This window comes from Podospora anserina, chromosome 3 (assembly GCF_000226545.1).
Source record: "Podospora anserina S mat+ genomic DNA chromosome 3, supercontig 2".
Classification (NCBI taxonomy): Eukaryota; Fungi; Ascomycota; class Sordariomycetes; order Sordariales; family Podosporaceae; genus Podospora; species Podospora anserina.
Window position 1 is genome coordinate 832,492 of NW_001914856.1, and position 22,399 is coordinate 854,890.

The following is a 22,399-nucleotide window of genomic DNA, read 5'->3' on the forward strand; positions in this document are numbered from 1 at the left end:
TTCCCCCCCATCTATCCCGTCGTCCGCGGTCATCCTCGCATCTCAGTTCGGGAGCCAATCTAGGCGTCCCCCTCGAGTCGGGCGGGGGGGGGGGGGGTTGAATATAAAGGGACAGACGGCAAAAAACCCACAGGCTGGCTGTTGGGTCCAAAGGTGAGACGCCAGTGAAAGGGAGCGTCCCTGTTGAACTAGGGGTTGCCCGGGTTTTGATCACGCGCTGGCGAGGCTACGCCGTAGAAGAAGCTGGGGAGAACCCCGAAGTAAAAGCAGTGCCGCTTCTGGGCGTCCGACCGGCGTGGGGCAATATGCTGTTGGAATTTGGAGTTGAATTCTGGTTGGGGTTCTTGGGGTAGTAGAACCAACAGACTGCCGGATATAGTGCGAAGAATGAGATGGTCGTACAGAGGGGACAGGTCTGTAAAAGTATCCTTCTTGATCTATAGTGACAATTAACCTATAGCCAGGAAAAGATCGGCCTTTGTCAAATCCTCCATCAATGCTGATGTCAATTTAGAGGGCCCTGAGGTTTGGAAACGCAAGCCCCTGCCGTTGAAACAAAGCCCAACACCGAGCTTGCAATTGCGGGGGCGGGGCACTGTGGAGAAAGGCTCCCACGGAACGGTGCCGGCGATGACGGAGGCTGAAAGCTGCCTGTGGCTTGAACAGCCGGGACCCCTGTTGCGCGGGTCTGGGCGCCGTGCGTTGCCGCCTGTACAGTTGCCAGTAGGTTCTACCGTTTGCCGAAAACTGTATCTAGCAGCTCTCGCCTCCTGCTGGCAGCTTCAATCGCATTATTCAGACAATCACCAACTGACTCCCGCTGCCGTGTTGCTTGGCCGTGTCCCCGTCCGTACCTCGGAGCTTTTTCATTAAAAAGTAGTGAAATCCCCTTCCGACGTCTAGGATTTGCTCCCGGTCTTTTTTTTTTTTTACTTCTTCACTTTTGTGTACATTATTTCCCTCCCTCAAGCTCGAACTCGACTACTAATCAATCCCTCGCTGCTCTCCATCTCCACGCAGTTTGAGAGCTCGAGCTTGATTACAAACCTACCCGCAAAATCCTGACGTCAAACCGCCCTACACCACCCCCCCCCCCCTCCGCCAAACCGCAACGAGATATCTGTTTTTTTCTCCCCCTCCTCGCACTGCCCACAATGCTGCCGCGACAGCGCGTCCTGCGCATGCCCTCGCCGAGGCATTCGGTTCTCCTCTCTACAGCTTCCAGACGAACAAGCATCTGCTCGGTAAGAGCTTCGTTACGACAGGGCCAACACATCACGCCGCGGCTGCAGGGCTTCTCGAGGGACAGCTTTTCGTCGTCGCTTTCGCCATTCTCCACGCATGCCGCTTTAGGGAAACAGCAAAAGGGTTCGGGCTTCTTTGACGGCATCGAGCCGTTAACGGAGGAGGAAAAAAAGGCGAATCAGGAGAACCAGGAAAAGGAAGCGGCGGCTGAGGAGAAGGAGGAGAAGGATGTTGAAAAGGCAAAGCCTTCTTCTAGCTCCGAGGCGAAGACGAAAGAGGGCGGCGGCCAGGGAATACCCGAGTCGCCGGAGAACAAGGGGAGTGCTGCCGCCGGGAGTGCCGCCTCGGGGTCATCGGGGGAGGGGTCAGGAGGGGATGGGGGGAAGAGGGGACGGAAGCCGGGTGACAAGGCGCTTGCGAAGCCTGTCGTGCCTGAGGTTTACCCTCAGGTGATGGCTATCCCGATTGCGAAGAGGCCGTTGTTCCCCGGGTTTTACAAGGCGATCACTATCAAGGATCCCAATGTTGCCGCCGCCATCACCGAGATGATCAAGCGTGGTCAACCATATGTCGGTGCGTTCCTGTTCAAGGACGAGAATGCGGATGACGATGTTATCCGAAGTGCCGACGAGGTCCACGACGTCGGCGTGTTTGCTCAGATTACCAGCGCTTTTCCTATGACGGGCCAAGGTGGTGAGGGAACAAGTCTCACTGCGATTCTTTACCCTCACCGTAGAATCAAGCTTTCTGAGTTGATTCCTCCGGGAGCTGCGGATGCCGCTGGAAAGACCCCGGCGGCTACGGAACCCACACCAGAACCGATACCCAAGGCTACAGATGAGTCTGCCCAGAAGGGCGATGTTGTCGCGAGCTTTGAGGAGAGCGCCGTTGTACCGCCACCAAAATCAGACGTTACGCAGAAGCAATATGAGCCAACATCCTTCCTCAAGAAGTATCCCGTCAGTCTGGTTAACGTTGAGAACCTTACCGAAGAGCCTTACGACCCCAAGAGCCAGGTGATCCGGGCCGTTACTAACGAGATCGTCAATGTCTTCAAGGAGGTCGCTAGCATGAACTCTTTGTTTAGAGATCAGATTTCAACCTTCTCCATGAGCCAGTCTACCGGCAATGTCATGTCTGAGCCGGCCAAGCTTGCCGACTTTGCCGCAGCGGTGTCGGCTGGTGATCCCAATGAGCTTCAGGAGGTTCTGTCGAGCTTGAACGTCGAGGACAGGATGCACAAGGCTCTTCTTGTGCTCAAAAAGGAGCACGTCAACGCTCAGCTTCAGTCCAAGATCACCAAGGATGTGGAGAACAAGATCACCAAACGTCAGCGGGAGTACTGGTTGACGGAGCAGATGAAAGGCATCAAGCGTGAGCTTGGGCTGGAATCAGACGGCAAGGACAAGCTGGTGGAGAAGTTCAAGGAGAAGGCCGACAAGCTGGCCATGCCGGAAGCTGTGCGCAAGGTGTTTGATGATGAGCTGAACAAGCTTGCGCACCTGGAGCCGGCGGCGTCAGAGTTCAACGTCACTCGCAACTACCTCGACTGGCTTACGCAGATCCCATGGGGTCTGCGCAGCGCCGAGAACTTTGGCATCCAGCACGCCATGACTGTTTTGGACGAGGATCACTACGGTCTCAAGGACGTCAAGGACCGCATTCTCGAGTTTATCGCCGTCGGGAAGCTGCGCGGGACTGTCGAGGGCAAGATCCTCTGCTTTGTTGGTCCGCCAGGTGTGGGCAAGACCAGTATTGGCAAATCGATTGCTCGCGCGCTCAACCGGCAATACTACCGCTTCAGCGTAGGTGGTCTTGCCGATGTTGCTGAAATCAAGGGTCACAGGAGGACGTACGTCGGTGCGTTGCCCGGCCGCGTCATTCAGGCGTTGAAGAAGTGCAAGACGGAGAACCCCCTGATTCTCATTGACGAAATCGACAAGATTGGTCGTGGATACCAGGGCGACCCATCGTCTGCTCTTCTTGAGTTGCTTGATCCCGAGCAGAACAGCTCTTTCCTCGATCACTACCTCGATGTCCCGGTGGATTTGTCTAGGGTCTTGTTTGTCTGCACCGCCAACATGACGGATACGATTCCCAGGCCGCTGCTGGACCGCATGGAGGTGATCAGACTGAGCGGGTATGTGTCTGATGAGAAGATGGCGATTGCAGAGAGGTATCTTGCTCCTCAGGCGCAGGAGCTGGCTGGGTTGAAGGGGGTGGATGTGGAGCTTACCAAAGATGCTATCGAGGAGCTGATCAAGTCTTACTGCCGGGAGGCGGGTGTCCGCAACCTCAAGAAGCAGATTGAGAAGGTTTATCGCAAGAGCGCGCTGAAGATTGTGCAGGAGCTTGGGGAGGAGGTGCTGCCTGAGGAAGAGGCGCTGACGGACGAGGGCAAGGTTGCGAAGGAGGAGTCGGCGAAGGAGGAGACTGAGCAATCGGAGGAGCCGGCCACTGCCAACACGGAGGCGACGGAGAAGGAGACTACCGAGGTGCCGAGGGTGGCCCTCAAGGTCCCCGAGAGCGTCCACGTCACCATCGACAAGGACAACCTCAAGGACTACGTCGGCCCCCCTGTTTTTACGTCTGACCGTCTTTATGATATCACCCCCCCGGGAGTAACCATGGGTTTGGCGTGGACGCAACTCGGCGGCGCGGCCATGTACGTCGAGGCGATTCTCCAGTCGGCCCTCAAGCCGGCCTCGCGGCCGTCGCTTGAGATTACGGGCAACCTCAAGACTGTGATGAAGGAGAGCTCTGCCATTGCGTACAGCTTTGCCAAGTCGTACATGGCGAACAATTTTCCCAAGAATGACTTTTTGGACCACGCCAAGATTCATGTGCATGTGCCTGAGGGGGCGGTGCAGAAGGATGGGCCGTCGGCGGGGATCACGATGGCGACGAGCCTGTTGAGTCTGGCGCTGGACAGGCAGGTTGATCCGGCGGTGGCGATGACGGGGGAGTTGACGCTGACGGGGAAGGTGCTGAGGATTGGGGGGTTGAGGGAGAAGACTGTGGCGGCGAGGAGGGCGGGGTGCAAGATGGTTTTGTTTCCGAGGGATAATGAGAGTGATTGGTTGGAGTTGCCTGAGGTGAGTTTGAAACCTTTTTTTTTTTTAAGATAAAAAAAAATTGCCTGGATGAAAAGCTAATGTGGTTTTACAGAATATCAAGGAGGGAATCGAAGGCAGGCCGGTGAGTTGGTATTCGGAGGTTTTTGACCTTATTTTCCCTGATCTGGACAAGGAGAAGGCGAATAAGAGTAGGGTGGTGGTGGCTGAGAACAAGGAGAAGAAGGAGGAGGAGAAGAAGGATGGGGAGGAGAGTGATTAGGTAGATGTTGGGAGATTTTGTAAATATTAAATGTGTATAAAACAGGGAAAGAAGAAGACGATAAAGAGGAGGAAAGAAGATGATTTGGTCATTAGATGGGTAGGCAAGGAATGGAATTGGTATGGATGGATGGGTGGACGGATGGGTATGGAATTGGGGGGAGTGGGGGGTAAACAGCGGTTTTTGCATGGAATGAAGTTTTAAAACAAAGAGGTAAAATGAGAAAAATCTTCACTCTAGGTTGGTTGGTGGTGTCTTTGAGATGGGGGTTTGTGAGTGTTGTTCTAGATGTTTGGTAGCTAACTACTGACACTGGGAGGAATGTGTATCTACGTTTTGTGATGTTTGGGGGTGTGATGAGAGAGAGGATCTAGGGTAATTAAGAGTCAACCGCGATCCTGCCTTTGGGGATATGCAGTGTAGTTTAAAAGAGGACTATGGTGATGCCTATATCTTGAGCGAGAGACAGTCGTATGGACAATTTTAATAGATTGAAGAGTTGAGTTCGTGTATGTGCGTAAACTGTTGTTCAAGTACTCGCTTTAAAAGTAATGCAGCAGGCCCGTATCTAACCGACCGACAAACAAGATATTGATGCGATCTGGACTGCAACTGGGGTATCACCCGCCTGTCCTCTTCCCAACCTCACATTACCGCCTTGATTTTCTGCGATGAGTCTGATCTATCACAACCGGCTCCTTAATCAGAGGATTTGGTTCTTTTTTTTCTTAATTTTTTTTTTAGCAATTGACCACGGCCCGACTAACACCCGCTGCCCAACAGGGACTTTACGGATCCCCTTTCGTGAAAAATGAGTGGGTGTGTGCCGTGATGAGGCGTATGTTTTTTATTCAGATTGGCCCATTCTGTTGCTTGTACGCCACGAGAGAAAAAAACTCGGCTTCGGAGAAAGCCGCAAGGTTCCTATGAGCTCATTTTTCAGAGAGCTGGATGCAACGCAGTTCTTGGTTGTTGTTGTTGTTGTTGTTCTTCGTCTAGGTGGGCTGGAAAGAGACGGCATCATTGAGTGACCCTGCCCACAAAATAATTGATACAGCAGAAGCAAATTAACCCATACTATACTATACTGTAAACTTATGCCTCAAAAGCAAATTGATAGGTCCCTAAACGATCTTTCAAGACCTGTTAACCATCTTTGAAGGCTTTTAAACTTATTTAAAAGGCCTATGGACTATCCTTTTGAGGTATGTTAACCTGCATTGGTATCTCAATTATTTTGTGGCAAGGGTGCCTAGGCAGGTAATCGACACTTTTCGGGCAAGAAAAGTGCAAAGTTATTACTACCTAGGTAGGTATATTATGTAGTCTCGCAACCAGGAGAGTATCCCTCGCTAAGCACATAGGTAAACAATGTTGTGAATAGGAGAAGAAGAAAAAGCTGACGTATGTGCAGCAACATGCTGTCGGCATGTACGGGGGAAAAACAGAAGCAAAGAGACTGTCTAGCCGCATACAGCCTTACCTTACCGCACCGGTTGTAGGTTGGCAGAAGTTGGTTTTGTGATGGCAGATGCAGTTTGGGCATCAATCGACCCCCCCCAAAAGGCGGGGGAGCGGATGGGGGGGATAGGGTAGAAGAATACAGGCACACAGGAAGCTTCGGATGCTGCATGGAAGAGATGCAGGGCTGGGAAATCCGGGTACAGGTAGTGTGAGCTGCTTCCGAAGCGGGACGAGCTACCTAGCTTGAGAGAACCTTGAGGGGGTGAGGAGGGTACATCACTGGGGGTGTTTAGGGTGCGTGGGGTTGAGGGAAGTGTGGGCTGAGTTGAGTGTTCAAGTCAAACCTCGAAGCTAAAGGCATTGTGTTATGTTCATGTCTTTCAAAACAGAAACTTGAGTGAATAACCGCTTACACCAGGGCGGTCAGACGTCCTCCAGTTCGGGCATAGACCAGCGGTTCGGCATTATCATCATGGTGGTGTTGTGAGTTGGGCTGCTACGGGGGACTTGTGGCTCGCATGGTGGTGTTGTCGATTGGTTGAAGCAAAGACGATGACGAAGTGTCAGTGAAGGCTGTGCAGCGAGAGAGATTCAGGCCAAGGGGAGAAATATGAATGATGGGATTATTGGGCCGTGGCTGGACGGGAAACCTGCAGTTCTGACGATGAGCTACATTACCTAGGGCACGTGGCCGGCGGTGTCTGTGGTTATCCGTAATAAAGAGATATATGGGATGAAATCATAGTCCTGGATGACGAGGCGGATTTGGAGCGAGCAATGTACACCGCCGTGTCTTTGCTTACCTTGCTGCTGAAGATCTGAGTACCGATCCGAATCTTCCTTGCAGACGGCTACGGTTGGCGGTCCAATTCGGGGAAGAGAATAGCAGGTTTTGTTAGTGAGTTTTAAAGTGATAGTGATGGGAAAAGAGGTCGAGTCTTGCTTTGACCAGCTGACCTCTGTCGACACCTTCCTACCGATGAAGATGTTTTAGATCAGGTCACGATAACCTCAAGTTTCAAGATCCACTGGGGTTACAATAAACATCACTGTGGGGTCTCGGTTCAACCCCTCAGTGGATCTTGGGCGCAACGCTCCCGCGTCAACCCCCCCGGTCACCCCATTATTTACATCTCATCTGAGGATCAACTTTCAAGTTTTGAGACAAACGTCGGAAGAAGACATGGGGATCCATCATCACGGGCTTTCGTTCAACCGGCCGATGATGAAAAAGGGCTACCACAGTTCTCAACCCAGCAGCTGTAGGGCTTTAGGTACGGAATACGTGCAGAGAGCCCGGCGGCACGGCAAAGTACAGACGGTACTTGAATATACTGGTACATGCATTGTACATATTTCGAAGCCCACAGCGCTCGTTACACGTGTTGCACCCCTCCCCCCTTCTTCCCCCTCCCCACCAAGAAACCCAGCCTCCGTCGTCCCACCATCACCGATCGAGTCGAGTTCGAGTTGTCTCTCTTGCAGCATGCAGGAGGAGGGAGAGAGTTAGCGAACCAACCCCCATGCCCCCTCATTCTCACCGTTACTTTTAGTCCACCACGAGGTACAATCTCTCTCGGGAGATCCGTGAGGAGTACCTAGCCTCAATCCTGCCCTGCCCACCTTCCACTCATCTGAGAGAGCCCTTCCATTTGGGTTTGCTTGTGTGCTGTGCCAGCCTGATAAGCAAAAGGCCTTGCTTCCTGTCCATTATGGCAATTTAGCACCTGTTGCTTGTTCTGTCAGCTTTTTTTTTCTTTCTTCTGTGCATTCCATCTTGTGTTCACCATCCAACCTTCCAAGCGCTATTACACTCTCACCAAACCATTATTTGCGCTTTCTATCAACCTCTTGCGAATCACACGACCAAGTTTCACCCCACGGCGTTATTCAGCTGGTGAACAAATCTCGAGTAAAATTACCCGCCCAACAACAGCGACTGTGGAATCCGCCGCTTGTATACAATCCTGGAAATCGCCATGATCTTCTGATACCCAATACCCCTCTTCCTCGCTCCGCATGGCTTATCCGTGCGCTGTTGCTTGATGTAGTTCAACTGGCTGGCTTACTTTGTTACCCCACGATCCACAAACACTTTGTTTCGGCTTCGATACCAGTCGGTTGGAAGAGAGGATAGGGTCAGTGTTGGGAGCCGAAACTGAAAAACAGATATACATATCTATATATATATATATGTCGGTGGTTTGTCAGGGTGGCCTGGAAAATAACAAAAACGCCAACTACTCTACACCTTACCTATCCAACTAGCTAGCAGCAGCAAAAACTTGCGTTTTGTTCACATACCTCTCGACACCTCTTTTTTCCCCATGGACGTCCCAAATATCGAAACACGCAGTAGCGGTGCCGACAACAACAACCCAGCCTCCGGTGACGACGACCAACAACCACACAACAACAACAACAACAACAACAGCAACAACAACAACAGCAACAACAACAACAGCAACAACCAAACCAGTCGTCTCTGGCGTCGGCTCAACCTCTTTGGTCATCATCGCGACAACAACGCGGGGGGGAATGGATCGATACAGGGTGGTGGTGGGTTGGAGGATGATATCACACAAAATGGCAGCGGAAAAAGACAAAGTCGAAAGGTAGTCCCCGGTCTGCCTCGGGCGCCAACTTTCAAGAGGCAGCAGTCCGAGAAACGGCATCGGCTCGAGCCGATCCGACCGACGGCCGCGGAGAGGAGGGCAGTGTCAATGGACAGGAGGGTTGTTGTGCAAGGCAGCAGCAACGGTGGTGGCGATCCAAGGACTAGCGCGCCGGATGTTCTCCTTCTTGCGCACGAGGGGGGGTATTCGTCGCAGTCGCAGTCGGTGCCGCCGCCCTCGTTCCCCATTGACACTGATGGGGAAGGCTATTTCGGGGGGCGATATACTGCAGCCACGCAAGGATTCGACGACCACTCCAACGACGCCGACGACGACGGCGAGGCGATGTCTGACGACGGCGGCAGGCACTCGGTCACGACGTCGCAGTGGGAGGCCAGGATCCACGACGAGCTGGAGCAGATCTGGATATTGAACCTGTCGATGCACTTCCGGGACAAGTCCAAGAGGGAAAAGTTTTTTGTGACGTACCGGCAGCAGGAGCACCTCTGGAGGAGGGTGACGGTTAGTTTGGATTATCGGAACGCGCCCGAGGGGAGCTTGGAGATGGAGCTGGCGGGGACGAGGTTTCAGAGGGAGAAGAGCGCAAAGATCTACGAGGCTATTCGGGAGAGTTTGATGGATATTCAGTTTTATGACACGGTAAAAAACCTGAAGCTGCAGACTACGGATGGGAGGTTGCATGTGCATGTTGTGGAGGATGTTAATGTGAGTCTTCTTTTTTCCCCGGGGGGGGGCGGGAGGGGTGGTGGTGGTTGCTGACATTTTATTTTTCTACCGCGCAGGAGATCATCAGCTATCCATCAGTTCGTCTGATCCAGCACACGAGATGTAGACGTGTAAAGGAGAGGGAGATGGAGTTTGACTCGCACATGTCGGGGTTTGTGTACAAGATGAGGGTGAATGGGCAGATACTGATCAAGAAGGAGATTCCGGGACCGGATACGGTGGATGAGTTTCTTTACGAGATCAACGCCCTCAACTCGTTGCGCTCGGCGAGGAACGTCATTCAGTTTTATGGGGTTGTTGTTGACGATCGGGAGGAGCACGTCACGGGCATTCTGATCAGCTACGCTGAGCAGGGCGCGCTGATTGACATCTTGTATGACTCACGCCCATGAGCACCCGCCTCTTCCTTGGTCGATTCGCGAGAAATGGGCGAGGCAGATCGTGGCTGGGCTGTCGGAGATTCACGAGGCCGGGTTTGTCCAGGGGGATTTCACACTTTCAAACATTGTTATTGATCACAACAGCGACGCGAAGATTATCGATATCAACAGGCGGGGTTGCCCGGTGGGTTGGGAACCGCCAGAAGCAACGCCGATGATTGAGTGTAATCAGCGGATCTCGATGTACATCGGGATCAAGTCTGATCTCTACCAACTCGGCATGGTGCTCTGGTCGTTGGCGACGCAAGACGATGAGCCAGAAGCACAAGGGAGACCGCTGCAGATCGCGGACGATGTGGATGTGCCGGCGTGGTTCGCGAGGATAGTGTACATCTGTCTGAGCGACAACCCGAGGAATAGGCTGCAGGCCCTGCAGCTGCTGTCCCTATTCCCGGAGCCGGAGGAGCCGTTGACTGCCGTTCCGCATCATCATCACATTCACGAGGACAGTTACCTGCCGCAGGAGTACATGTCGGATATATTCTCGATCACGAGCCAGCCGCCGAACGTGATGAATGTGAACATGGGGAATGATTGGCAGTATATCGGGCCGAACAGCCCTACCAACCCTTATGGCGGGGGGACTTTTGCGGAGGATCCGCATTTCTACCCGCCGCCGAGGGGGAGGTCGCCGCCCTCGCCGCAGCCGAGCAACCACGAGGACGAGGGCTGTGAACCGACGGGGAGGTTTGGGGCGAGGAGGTTTAATACTTGGAGTGTGGGGGAGGGATGGAAGCCGATGGTGCCGAGTGTCAGCGATTTGCCCCCTAGGAGTGTGCTTGGGGAGGAGTCGGACGTGGGGGGTTTCAGGAGGGGAAGGCAGAGGGTTAGCCCAAGGCATGGGAAGATTGCGGTTAGTGATTATGGGGGGATTGATGGAATGGTGGCGAGTCAGACGTTGGAGATACCTAAGCAAGGGGTAGGGGTAGGGGTAGGGGAGAAGGAGCTCAAGACGCCCGAGTCGAGGGCGGATAGTGGGAAGGATATGACCGAGTTGGGGAGTACACCCAGAGATGGAGGTGTGCTGGGGTTGGGGGGCGGGAAGGAGGGGGTAGAGGTTTTGAGGGAGACGGAAAAGTTGTTTCCGAGTACTAACAAAGACTTGGAGCAACCGCTGGCTTTGGAACAACAGGAGGAATATACCGCGGTGATGGGGACTAGTCTGGGGAGGTTGGGCAGGCCGGACGATTTGAATAACGTTGGAGGGGCCTTTTCGTTCGACCAAAGGAGTAGGGGAATGCAGAGGAAGGGAAGTACGAGCAGTGGGAGTGGCGGGATCGAGGGGGAGATTGAAGAGGAGGATGAAATGGGGGATGAGGAAGAGGATGAGTTGGATATGGAGTTGGATGGGGAATTACCTGGGGATTTAGAGAAGACGATTGGGTTGCAGACGCAGCTGCTGTCTGTTCCCTAACGAACGAGGTGGTAAGGTTTAGATGGGGATGGTGACAATGGTGAATGACTAACGAGCGATCGACTCGTTAAAAAGGAGAGATATCTCTGGACAACCACAGTTGTCTTTGTCCTTTTTAATACTCTTCTTTTGTTATCAGGGCTGATGACATGGGTCAATGGGGCGCAAGCAAGTTAGCAAGCGAGCGAGTCTGTGCTTATATTTTCGTCTCGTTGACTGTTGCGTGATGGGATTGGATACTGGGAGGGAGGCTAGGCTGGGAGGATATTGGGCGGTCATCTGCTGTTGATGAGATTATGATATTTATGCGTTTACTTTCAGGCATGTTGTTGCGTTATCTATGATGATATATATGATCTAATGATGCTGATTCATTTGTTTGGATGATCCTGAAACTATATGACTGATACAGCAACTGTGACTTGAGTGTCCAAGGTGCTTGCTAAACTGAGGTGAGGCACACGAGTCTGTCAACGATGAATTGGCGGTTCTGGTGGGATACGGCCAACTGGACCAGAGTCTGAATGTATCATCCCCTGTCACGTCTTTTCGTTGATATCATGATGTGAGGTCAAGCGATTAATTAACAGTAGCCTTGCTTTTGCTGGCGAGTCTGTGGTGTCATCCCAAGTGAGCCGGCGTTCAAGGCTAGTTGACACGCTTGGCGTCATTTGACGATGATGACAGCCAGGAGAGAGTTGAGACGTCAAAATGTGGCGAGGATGCTCTGTGACCGGAGTTGTGGCTCTAGTATACACTATGTGTGGCGAGAGCAAGGAGCATGGGCGCCGAAGCTGGATCTTCCCCAGCATTGCGGATGTGGCGTTGGGATCTCCGGCTTGCCCATGACGCTTGTCCGGGGGTTCTTGCCTTGCGGCTAACGCCTAGGTAGAGACGAACCGAGAATTGAGGAGTCTGGAGAGTTTGTGTAGCGCTGGCTGTAGGATAGCACCGGTGCTGGCAATGAGGCGACTGGAAATCTGAAAAGTTGCTGCTTGATAGACTCTGGTATGCCTGTATCCTTGAGGTTCGACATGTAAATGTTAGGGATTGTCCATCACAGTGTGTGCCGCATGCGGTGACGTCGAGATGGCACTAACAGATGGCCTTTGTTGAAGATGGCGTCTTGGCAAATCCCAAGTGTTGAAGTCGAGGCAAGGCGAAACTCCACTTCAGCCTCGAATCACGACGGATCCTTCCGCCCGAACACAAACGACGGCAAGTGGTGCAAAAGAGGGGCACATCTCGGTTTGTGACTTTCATTTGGAAGCTTGTCATTGGGGGACTCCCCTGCGCAGGTACCAGACAGACAACGCATGGCTGTTCGAGATGACAGGCATCACAGAAACGGCCACCCTGCGTCGTGCTTCCTGTGAGAGATTCCTTAGAACAAGATGGGATGAACTGGTGACGGGACTGACAAGCAACACTGACAACCGTTGGTGCTTGTGCTGATTTCGTTGTGCTGGTGATTGCTCGAGATTTTGACATGTGATTGAAGATAGATAGAGCTCTCCCTCCACCCTCAGAATATGGGGAAACCTTGCGTCAGAGCTTTTTGGCTTTCTTTCTGGCGGGAGCCCGGCATGGAACTGTCGCGGTGTTTGCCACGGCCGGGTTTGGTGACAGTGACGGAGCAAAGCCGTCGCCGTGAAGTTTTCGATGGCAGGGCGCCGTTTCTGGAAAGGCGGAGCTCGGACGACGTCGTGGACATGCAGACTTTCATGGGCAGCCAATCAGAGCTGGCCTTGACTTACAAGTCCCCCACCCAAACATGAACGCCTCCCCCAACAGTTTCCTCAACAAAATTCGGGAACGGCAAAAAATCACTTTGCTCAAGACTGGGGATATGCTTCACCACCAAAAAATGGTGCCATGGTGCTTCCATGGTGCCATCCACATGCTATCCTCGGCAGAGTTGATGCAGCTGTGACCTGCTCGAGAAGGTCTAAACCTCGGCCAGTGTTGATCGTGTCAGGAGCTCGTTCGAGAGATATCGGCTATCATCCCAGAGATATTCCCAACCATTTCAACTTTGTTGTTATGAGTGAGAGCAGATTTGGCCACTCATCCATAACCCCACTGATTGACAGCACCAGCTTCAGCATCGAGAATCTGCAGAGGCGAAAGCAGGTGCAAAAGGCTGGACTCACTCCTGCTTGTTGCTGGTGGTCCAATCGCTGTTGAGCAAATCCGTTGACGCTGAATGCACAACACAGAACTGGACGGAAAGTGACCTGGGTGGCCTGCCAATTTGCGTGCAAAATTAAGTACCCCCCAGGAACCCGGCACCGGCATGTCACCACAATCCTGACGGGCCTCCCTCAACCCACCCGCCGCCGCCCCCCGCCTAAACCCACAGCTTAGACCCTTGCTTTCTCAAACCATCCTTTCGTATAAAACTTTCAAGCCGGCCCTTTCTGCTTTGACTTTTGCTCTCCTCTTGCGTGAGACCCCTCCATAACCGCCCTTCCGCGAACCTCTATTTTCCCCTCAACACAACATCGACGACGAGAGAGGACCAAGGCCGACGTCCTCATCGACCCGCGATATTGTCAACCTCCGCGACCTCCGCCCTCAACATGGCGTCGTCGTCATCTGAGGTTCCCGCTTCGGCGGTCCTCCAGGCCGAGTCCTTCCCCGACGGAACCAAGGACTATGTCGCCATCCGCAAGAAGAACTGGGACATCAAGAAGCCCCGTGAGTTGCCCTTCTCGAGATAGCCGGTTGATCCGGCCTTGCTAACAAACGCTCCCAACAGATATCACCGACCAGCCCATCACCGCCAAGAACTGGTACAAGCACGTCAACTGGCTCAACACCACATTCATCATCTTCATTCCCCTCACGGGCCTCATCTCCTCGTACTGGGTACCGCTTCAGATGAAGACGGCCGTCTTCACTGTGCTCTACTACTTTTTCGCTGGCCTCGGTATCACCGCCGGCTACCATCGCCTGTGGGCTCACACCTCCTACAAGGCCACCCTTCCCCTCAAGATCTTCCTTGCCGCTGGTGGCGCCGCCGCTGTCGAGGGCAGCGCTCGGTGGTGGTCCAGTCTCCATCGTTCGCACCACCGTTACACCGATACCGAGAAGGATCCTTACTCCGTCCGCAAAGGTCTGCTCTACAGCCACATCGGCTGGATGGTCATGAAGCAGAACCCCCGCCGTATCGGCCGTACCGACATCACCGATCTCAACGATGACGCCGTTGTCGTTTGGCAGCACCGCAACTACATCAAGTCGGTCATCACCATGGCTCTGATTGTTCCCACCCTCGTTTGCGGTCTCGGCTGGAACGACTGGACCGGTGGCTTCGTCTATGCCGGTATCCTCCGCATCTTTTTCATTCAGCAGGCCACCTTCTGCGTCAACTCCCTCGCCCACTGGCTCGGCGACCAGCCCTTTGATGACCGCAACTCACCGAGAGATCATGTCATCACTGCCCTCGTCACCCTTGGTGAGGGTTACCACAACTTCCACCACGAGTTCCCAAGTGATTTCCGCAACGCTATTGAGTGGTGGCAGTACGACCCCACCAAGTGGTTCATCTCGATCATGAAGTTCCTCGGCCTCGCATACAACCTCAAGACATTCCCCCAGAACGAGATTGAGAAGGGCAGACTCCAGCAGCTTCAGAAGAAGCTCGACCAGAAGCGTTCCACTCTTGACTGGGGTATTCCTCTCGAGAACCTACCCGTTGTCAGCTGGGACGACTTTGTCGCCGAGTCCAAGAACGGCAAGGCCTGGATTGCCGTCGCTGGCATCATTCACGATGTTGGCAAGTTCATTGCTGACCACCCCGGTGGCAAGACCCTCATCAACTCTGCCATTGGCAAGGACGCCACTGCTGTCTTCAACGGTGGTGTCTACAACCACTCCAACGGCGCCCACAACCTTCTCTCCACCATGAGAGTTGGCGTTCTTCGTGGCGGCTGCGAGGTAGAGATCTGGAAGCGCGCCCAGTCCGAGAACAAGGACGTCCAGACCGTCACCGACTCCTCTGGCCAAAGAATTGTCCGCGCTGGCAACCAGGCCACCAAGATCCCTCAGCCCGTTTCTACTGCCGATGCTGCGTAAGTGTTTTACTTGACACAAGGCATGAATTGTACAATATTCAACCCCCGCCACGATTAGACGGCGTTTCAGAAGGGGTAGTCTGCGACCTGGGAGTTTTTGGTATCACGCCACCCCAGAGTAGTCGGCAACTGACATGACTTTCTACCACTTGGGTGTCAGTTGGCTAGTCGGACATTATGACGTGGAAGAAGAAGGAACACACCTTGGCTGTCGACGCTGGTTTTCATGGCTTGATAGCGAGGTTGTTTCTGTGGTGGTCCCATACATTTTTCCTTGGTTTTGTTACAAAAAGGGGCGTTTTTCGAGAGAATAAATCGGGCACAGCATTGGAACTGGTGTTTATCTTTGTTTTAGCTGTTTTTTTCTGGGAATCAAAAGATCCATCATTATCAACCTATCACTCTGGTTTTTGCTGTTGAAAAAGATGTGAAAGAACAGCATGCGTGGTTTTGCGTTGACGTTGTGTGACTGCGTGTTGGTTGGAGAGTAATGACTGGTGTAGATGTGAATGTAAACAAAGATTGAGAAGATGGAGGGTTAGGATAGGGGGGAATGAATTGTGGTGACCTGTGAAAAAGTGAGGTTACATTGGGCTGGAGGTGTGGGGTCCAAGATTGTACTGGCTCCATCAGCGAGGCTACAGCTTTGGATTCTCCCTGCCTTCTGAATGGGATTTGACTAAGAAATATCAGATATGAGGGGGTCGGCTGCGAAATTGAGGCATGTTAAAGGGATGTTGGTGGGGTATGGAAAAGAGGCAAGGAAAAGGGGGTAAAAAGGGCAAAAAGATGATGGATCAGAGTAATCTCTCCCGCCGGGAATTGAACCCGGGTCTCGAGCGTTGTTGAATGACAAGCTCACATACTGACCACTATACTACGGAAGATTTACAAGTGTTGGCACTTGTCGTAGATTGGATGGGAGGATTTCCGAGAGGAGGGTATATCAATGACATTGGGGAGGATGCTGCACACCCTCTTCGGCATGGTCAATCCCCCTTTCACCAGCACTGGGGGATAGAACAGCTGAAGCTGAACCTGGCATCTGTGGGTTTTTTCGAGCATGTAAGGTATGCTCGCCCGGGGGTGTGATGCTAGGCTATCGCAGTGTGAAGGAACAGTGTGTACGTGTTGCCGTCTCGAGGGAGAGTTTAAACTCCATCGCCTGCCAGACACTTTACAGCAATATAGAAATGTAGGTTGCAATGCGGGTATTTACGATACATATCTTGGCGTTGAGCGCATTGGTCCAAGGCTATCGTTAGGGTCGATGATGGCTAGCTCTCGAGCTGGAGTGAGCATATATCGTCTCATAGTTCTGATAACACAAAGTCATCCACCACTTATTAACAATTGCCGAGCGCAGCAACCCCTCGAGTCGGTAGCTACACCGCGACTTTGCATGTTTGATGTCTGTCTGTTTTGGGGACACGATGTAGTTCTCTGGTTGAATTACACATCTGCTTTCGCCTGTGTGTTAGTTGGCAGAAGAGTCTGTGGGTGATGATGGAAGACTTGACATTGCAACCATGTCTACACTTCAATGTGTTAAGAAAGAGAGAATCTACTGCATCTAAACTTATGACGGACCATTCACCCCTCATGGTACCGCAGTCAAGCATCGTGGACCAAGTCGCAAACAATGTGGGCGCCCGCCTTGATCACTCCGCCGCTCTCTCTGCTTCTCTCTCCTTGACCCATGTAAGAAATTCATCATAAAGCAGGTACACAAAGCTATCAAACCGACCCAAAACAAACTCTTACCGTTACTTACCTTACTAGCTGGACAGCCTCTTCCCTGACTCTCTGACGACCCAACCCCCCTCGCTCATTCCTAGCAGTCAACCGTTCCTTCCTAGCAATCAACCGCTCCTTCCTCCCACCTCTTGTCCCTCCCTGCTTCCTTCCTCTCTCACCCAAATATATACCACCTTCCCTCACGCCCTTCCAACAAATAAACTCCCACATAGTGTAGTGGTTAGCATGTCAGGTTTTCACCTCCTCTCTCCTTACGCTTCTTAGCAGAGAGCCGCACAGTTAATACCCTGGAGACCCGGGTTCAAACCCCGGTGTGGGAATCTTCTTTTGCTTTTATTTTTTCCTGCTGTGTCAATTTTTTGCCGGGCATGTAGGCACTTGCCTATCTTTCTTTTCGCATGGGTATCGACACTGCCAACGCATCTCCATTGCGGCCCCTTTTTGTGGCCATCTTGAGACGAGCTTGAAGAGGGCACCACCACCAGAAAAACAAATCATCAACAACAACAACCTCCTCTCATTCATTCATTTGTGGAATCGACCAAATTAGTTTGTCCTTTTAAACCTCCCATCCACCCCTCCCTCATCACACTCTGGCAATTTCGAAAAAGAGACATACTTCAATGCCAGCAAGACAATTATAAGACCCCCAGCCCTCACAATCATACACCCCCACACCTCCCCTTTCCATCTCAACACGGTCACACATACACACACATACACACCTCACCCCCCACCCTCCACAAGGTTTTCAACTCTTTGTGTATTGCTTGCTTGTACGTTTCAGAAAAAAAAGACCCAGAACTAATCACATATCAATCCTCCTCATCAATGCCCCCCTCCCCACTGGCAGAAAAATATCCTACCCATCTACCTCACCCCATCTTCTTCCCCCAGCTTACTGATCACCGCCCTCAATCTGAATACCCTCCCTCAAACCCTCAACAACCAACTCCTCGCCCGCCAAACGGCGGTAAATATCCCTGACGTCATCCGTGGTCGTCTCAAAGTGGCTAGAAGCGTCATAGCTCTTGGAGATGAAGATGTTGTCCTTGGTGCCGTCCTCGAGGGGCTCATAGAGGGGAATGGGGGGACCCTGTTACATCAGTCAGTGTTTTCGTCCTAACAAAACAGCGGCAAGAGACAAAACAAACCATAAACTGCTCCTCAATCTTGCCCAACCTCTCAATCCCCGGCGCCAGCTCCAAATGGTGATTGGCCGACGTCTCGGCAATGGTCGACACAATCGCGATCCAGTACCCCTTGGGGCAGACATTGTGCGCCGACGACACAACCGCAATGTAAATATCATTCTTGCGGCCGACCTGGCTCTGGGGAATAATCAGCTGAGCCGAGTCCGCGTCGCTCGTGTTCGCCAACGGGTGCTTCAGGATGCAGATGGCCCTCAGTACGTGTCCCACAACCTTGACCTTGTTGGGGAAGTAGCTCGGGTCGCCAATGATGATCTTGGCCTTGGTCTCAAACTTCATCTCGGGCTCGATGTTGGTCATGGTGGCCTTGATGCCGACCGCCTTGTCGCCCTCGTAGACCACCTCGTCGACGTTGGTGTTGAGCATGTAGGTGCCGCCGTAGATGGCCGACAGGCGGGCGAAACCCTGGGGGAGCTCGCCGAGGCCATAGAGGGGGTAGATGTAGGGAGACTTTCCGTAGCGGGCGACCGAGTTGCCATACAGACGAATGCGCTCGATGGCCTCGGGGGCGACGCCGGGCTTGTCGAGGTACGAGTCGGTCTGGTAGAGAGCCATGGCGTGGCCGATGAAGTCTTTGGTCGTGGCCTCGAGGCCGAACTTGTCAAACACCTCCTTCATGGTGCAGGTGGTCATGTTGAGGCCTGGGGGGAGTTATCACTGCTTGTCAGCCAAAATGTCTTGCACCACCCGATGTTTGTTCCCCCTTGTGACCATAACTAACCCTTGTGTGTCGCAGAGTCCTTGAGGTCGAACTGGCCAACCCACTCAATGAAGCTCTTCATGCGGCGCTTCTCGAAGATGCCCATCAGGGGCGACTTGAGAGCCTCGCCGGCATCCGAGGGGACCTTGGCAACAGTCGCCTTGCTTCCCGCACCCTGCTGGACGTAGCTGCCGGCGACCTGCTTGAACTCAAGGTATCTGGTGACGTCGGTCGAGACAAGGATGTTTGTAAGCTCGCCCGAGGACATGAGGAACTTGGGGACGAGGTCGATGTTCCAGTCGTTCAGGCGGCCGTACTCCTTCCAGGGCTCGGTGCCCTTGGTGTAGTTGCCATACTTCTTGTAGAGCTATTGTTGTCGAGGAACATGTTAGCGACCTCAACAGCCTACAATAACAGCAGCAGACGGATTAGGTGATAGAAAAGAAAAGAATGCATACCGTCTCAAGATTAACCGAAGCAGCCTCACTATTCAAAAAAGGGGGCGCGCGTTCGTAAGCTCAACGGTTCTTTTTCTCGAATACAGAAACAAACCCAAGGGGCAACAACAACAAACTCACCCGCCGTAGTGGTCGTTGCGGTCAATGTGCAACACCTTCTTCCCCTTGACACTGAGCACACCAGACAGGATGCACTCGGTCAAGCCGGTGCCCAGCACAATGACATCGTACTCTGGGGCGATCTCTTCAGCCATGCTTGCGTTTTTTCTGTCTGCTTCTCTAAAAATCGGTTTTCGTTTCTTGTTGGATGGAGAGATAGATGGATAAGTTAAAGTTTAATGGAGAATGGGCGGCCTTTCAGGTAGGTAGCTTGGGCGTGTGTGTTTGGTCTGGCAGGTGGGCAAGCTAAAGCAGCTCGAAGGGGGGGGGGGTTTGAGCGGGCAGGTGGGTCGAACTTATATTCCCTATTAAAGATAGATGACGGACGGACCGTGACAGCTCCCAAAGAACAAAAGGGTTTCCCACAAGATTGCAAGTCAAGAAGAACAGGAAACAAAACAAGGGCCGAGATCACGGTGGAAATTTGATGGGCTGGCAAGAGCTTATTAGCAGCTGGCCAGATGGTTTCTCGATGTTGGGCTTAATATTAGGTTGTCATTCATCAGGGGGAGGGGGAGGTTGCTTGCTGTCGCTCGCCTCTTGGTGGGGAGGAGGGGCGGCGAGTGGCAGCCCCGCATTCTGGGGTCTCCTTTGAGCTAATCAAGCACCATGGCGTCTTTTGATTCGACGCTGAAAGGACAGGCGGTCTAGGTCCCTCGTCTCGGCTCATGGCTCATTTAGCACCTGGAAGCCATCAAACTTGCCGACCCAGACGACTTCACATCACAATAATATCTTTTTGTCTAGAGGTTCAAATACACTATCTGTACAAGAAGAAACCCGATGATGACGTCCATCCATCTGTATACATCGGTTCAACGGCCTTTTAACTCGTGGTTGCGGTGGTGTCTTTTGTGTTGCTGTTGATACACAGGGTATAACCTCTCCCTTATAACTTCGCCGCCTCGCCCTGAACATTCGTCTCTGGTGGTGGTACCACAGCCTTCTCCTCAGCCTTGACCTCAGCAGCCTCCTCCTCAACAAGGTAATCCACAACCTTGGCCTCAGCAGCCTCCTCCTCAAGGAACTCCCTCGGCGTGAAAGCTCTCCCCTTCCCACTCAAATCAATCTCAGGATCACTCTCCGCCAACTTAACCGCATCCTCCCAAGCATAAAACCTCTCCGTCAACACATGCTTAATACCGCGCATCGTAACCCGAACCTATTCTCTCATTAGCACACACATTCCCCCCCTCCCTTTCCCACCAACAAGATAAACTCACCTCCCTATCCCTCCCCTGCGCCTCGCTCTTCCCAAACCCCATCTTCCCCCTCTCCCTCTCCCACGCCCCCGTCGCAATCCTGTTCCGCTCCTTCACGCAAACCCACCACAACCTATGCAGATCCTCCCAACTCTTCCCCCTCAGCTCCTCCACCATCCACCCCCGCCCATGCTTCATGTCATCCTCTGGCGAAGCCGCCACCGTCTCCCGGTTGGGGAAAAAGTCCCACAGCCCGTGATCAGGGTCGACCTCGACAGGAGGCAGCTCCTCGCGGGATCGAGGCTTGGGGAGCGGGTCGTCGGACATGGAGAGCCTCCAGCGGAGACCGGTCCGGCGGAGGGCCGACTGCCCGCGCGATTTGGACATGTCCTTGTTGGAGCGCGCGCCGGGGTAGGTGTGTCTTTTCAGGAGGGGGGCGGTCGTGGACATGGGGCGGGTTAGGGATACCAGTTGGTGAGATATCCTGACGGAGGAGGGGGAGGGGGTGAGTTTGAAGGCTGCGCCCAGGGAGGGGCGGACAGCTGAAGCGGCGGCGGTGGCCATGGTGGTGGTGATATACCGTTCGGTTCGAGAGGTTGTTCGCCGGTGGTAGTAAGTAGTAGGTAGTTCGTGTTTGTGTGGTTTCGGGTTCCTCCCTCCTCTAGCTGGAATGAAATGACTGCAGTCCCAACTTTCGTCCCCTGGCCGACGTCGACGCTGTATACTGGCTTGGGTCGAGCGGTCGGTGGTCGTGGCGGTGGTCACAAAGGTCCCCACGAGCAAAGCAAAAGCCGCTGCTGAACTTGGAGCTGGCTTGCTTGAGAAACTACCACTTTCAAAATTTGGGTGGTCCGAGCGCCTTCCCATCCAGCGGTGGAAATATGTCAAACGGGAACTTCCGCTCTCTCGTTGAAATCCATCCCACCCAATAGGTGCATACGGAGTGCTTTGAAACTGGATATTTGCATATTATTTCCACCGCCATCGCCCTGAAGCCATCACCACTTCAGCACGACGCCGACTGCACGATACACCGTCTGTTTAATCCTTGAAAGACAAAAGCAAAAAGATGACCCTCCTCCAGTACGTCCCATCCCCTTCCCCTCCCTCAAACACCACATCCACTAACGTCTCCAAAAGAACCTACCAAGGCCTTTCCCCCAGAGCCAGACTAGGCGTCGGCTTCGGCCTCCTCGCCTGGGGCCTCATCGGTCTCAAGCTCTCAGACAAGGCAGAGGAAAAGCTGGGCTACACCCCCACCGAGCAGGACAAGGCCGAGCTCGACAAGATGATTCCAAAGATTCACTCTGTACCGAGGGAAAAGCCTTCCTCATCAACATCACCAACGCAATGATGTCCGGCAGGTGCTGAAAATACAACAAATAAATAATTTATACACAAATACCCAGCCAGCGCTTGCTCATTTGAAATCTTCGCAGGGAATCCAAGTCGTGGTGTTGGACAGGCCTGCTTTCAGTTGTTTGTTTTCTCAGAGACACCATCACCACTCTACCACACATCGTTCTTGCACAAGAAACTCCCTTATAACAACTCACACCCTTCCGCTCTGT

At 53.0% G+C, this 22,399-nt stretch overlaps 7 protein-coding genes across 7 annotated transcripts, besides 2 other annotated features; 4 read left to right on the forward strand and 3 right to left on the reverse strand.

The window, feature by feature from the left end:
• Positions 1 to 1,154: 1,154 nt before the first annotated feature.
• Positions 1,155 to 4,581, forward strand: PODANS_3_4170 (uncharacterized protein; the record flags this gene model as incomplete). The annotated part of the gene is made up of 2 exons (XM_001909167.1): positions 1,155 to 4,340; positions 4,414 to 4,581. The coding sequence occupies 2 exons, from the start codon at positions 1,155 to 1,157 to the stop codon at positions 4,579 to 4,581; spliced, it is 3,354 nt and encodes a 1,117-aa protein (XP_001909202.1).
• A 3,791-nt stretch (positions 4,582 to 8,372) lies between these two features.
• On the forward strand, positions 8,373 to 11,261 carry PODANS_3_4180 (uncharacterized protein; the record flags this gene model as incomplete). Its single annotated transcript, XM_001909168.1, has 3 exons — positions 8,373 to 9,386; positions 9,464 to 9,706; positions 9,801 to 11,261. The coding sequence occupies 3 exons, from the start codon at positions 8,373 to 8,375 to the stop codon at positions 11,259 to 11,261; spliced, it is 2,718 nt and encodes a 905-aa protein (XP_001909203.1).
• Positions 11,262 to 13,843: 2,582 nt separating this feature from the next.
• On the forward strand, positions 13,844 to 15,341 carry PODANS_3_4190 (uncharacterized protein; the record flags this gene model as incomplete). The annotated part of the gene is made up of 2 exons (XM_001909169.1): positions 13,844 to 13,961; positions 14,023 to 15,341. The coding sequence occupies 2 exons, from the start codon at positions 13,844 to 13,846 to the stop codon at positions 15,339 to 15,341; spliced, it is 1,437 nt and encodes a 478-aa protein (XP_001909204.1).
• An 806-nt stretch (positions 15,342 to 16,147) lies between these two features.
• Positions 16,148 to 16,227, reverse strand: a tRNA (tRNA-Asp).
• Positions 16,228 to 17,300: 1,073 nt separating this feature from the next.
• Positions 17,301 to 17,418, forward strand: a tRNA (tRNA-Glu).
• A 578-nt stretch (positions 17,419 to 17,996) lies between these two features.
• On the reverse strand, positions 17,997 to 19,721 carry PODANS_3_4200 (uncharacterized protein; the record flags this gene model as incomplete). Its single annotated transcript, XM_001909170.1, has 5 exons — positions 17,997 to 18,194; positions 18,253 to 18,950; positions 19,031 to 19,376; positions 19,468 to 19,495; positions 19,588 to 19,721. 5 exons carry the CDS (start codon positions 19,719 to 19,721, stop codon positions 17,997 to 17,999), a joined length of 1,404 nt encoding a protein of 467 aa, XP_001909205.1.
• Positions 19,722 to 20,128: 407 nt separating this feature from the next.
• PODANS_3_4210 (uncharacterized protein) lies at positions 20,129 to 20,296 on the reverse strand (the record flags this gene model as incomplete). Its single annotated transcript, XM_001909171.1, has 1 exon — positions 20,129 to 20,296. One exon carries the CDS (start codon positions 20,294 to 20,296, stop codon positions 20,129 to 20,131), a length of 168 nt encoding a protein of 55 aa, XP_001909206.1.
• Positions 20,297 to 20,515: 219 nt separating this feature from the next.
• On the reverse strand, positions 20,516 to 21,695 carry PODANS_3_4220 (uncharacterized protein; the record flags this gene model as incomplete). The annotated part of the gene is made up of 2 exons (XM_001909172.1): positions 20,516 to 20,788; positions 20,850 to 21,695. 2 exons carry the CDS (start codon positions 21,693 to 21,695, stop codon positions 20,516 to 20,518), a joined length of 1,119 nt encoding a protein of 372 aa, XP_001909207.1.
• A 202-nt stretch (positions 21,696 to 21,897) lies between these two features.
• Positions 21,898 to 22,182, forward strand: PODANS_3_4230 (uncharacterized protein; the record flags this gene model as incomplete). Its single annotated transcript, XM_001909173.1, has 2 exons — positions 21,898 to 21,911; positions 21,969 to 22,182. The coding sequence occupies 2 exons, from the start codon at positions 21,898 to 21,900 to the stop codon at positions 22,180 to 22,182; spliced, it is 228 nt and encodes a 75-aa protein (XP_001909208.1).
• Between the last annotated feature and the right edge of the window lie 217 nt (positions 22,183 to 22,399).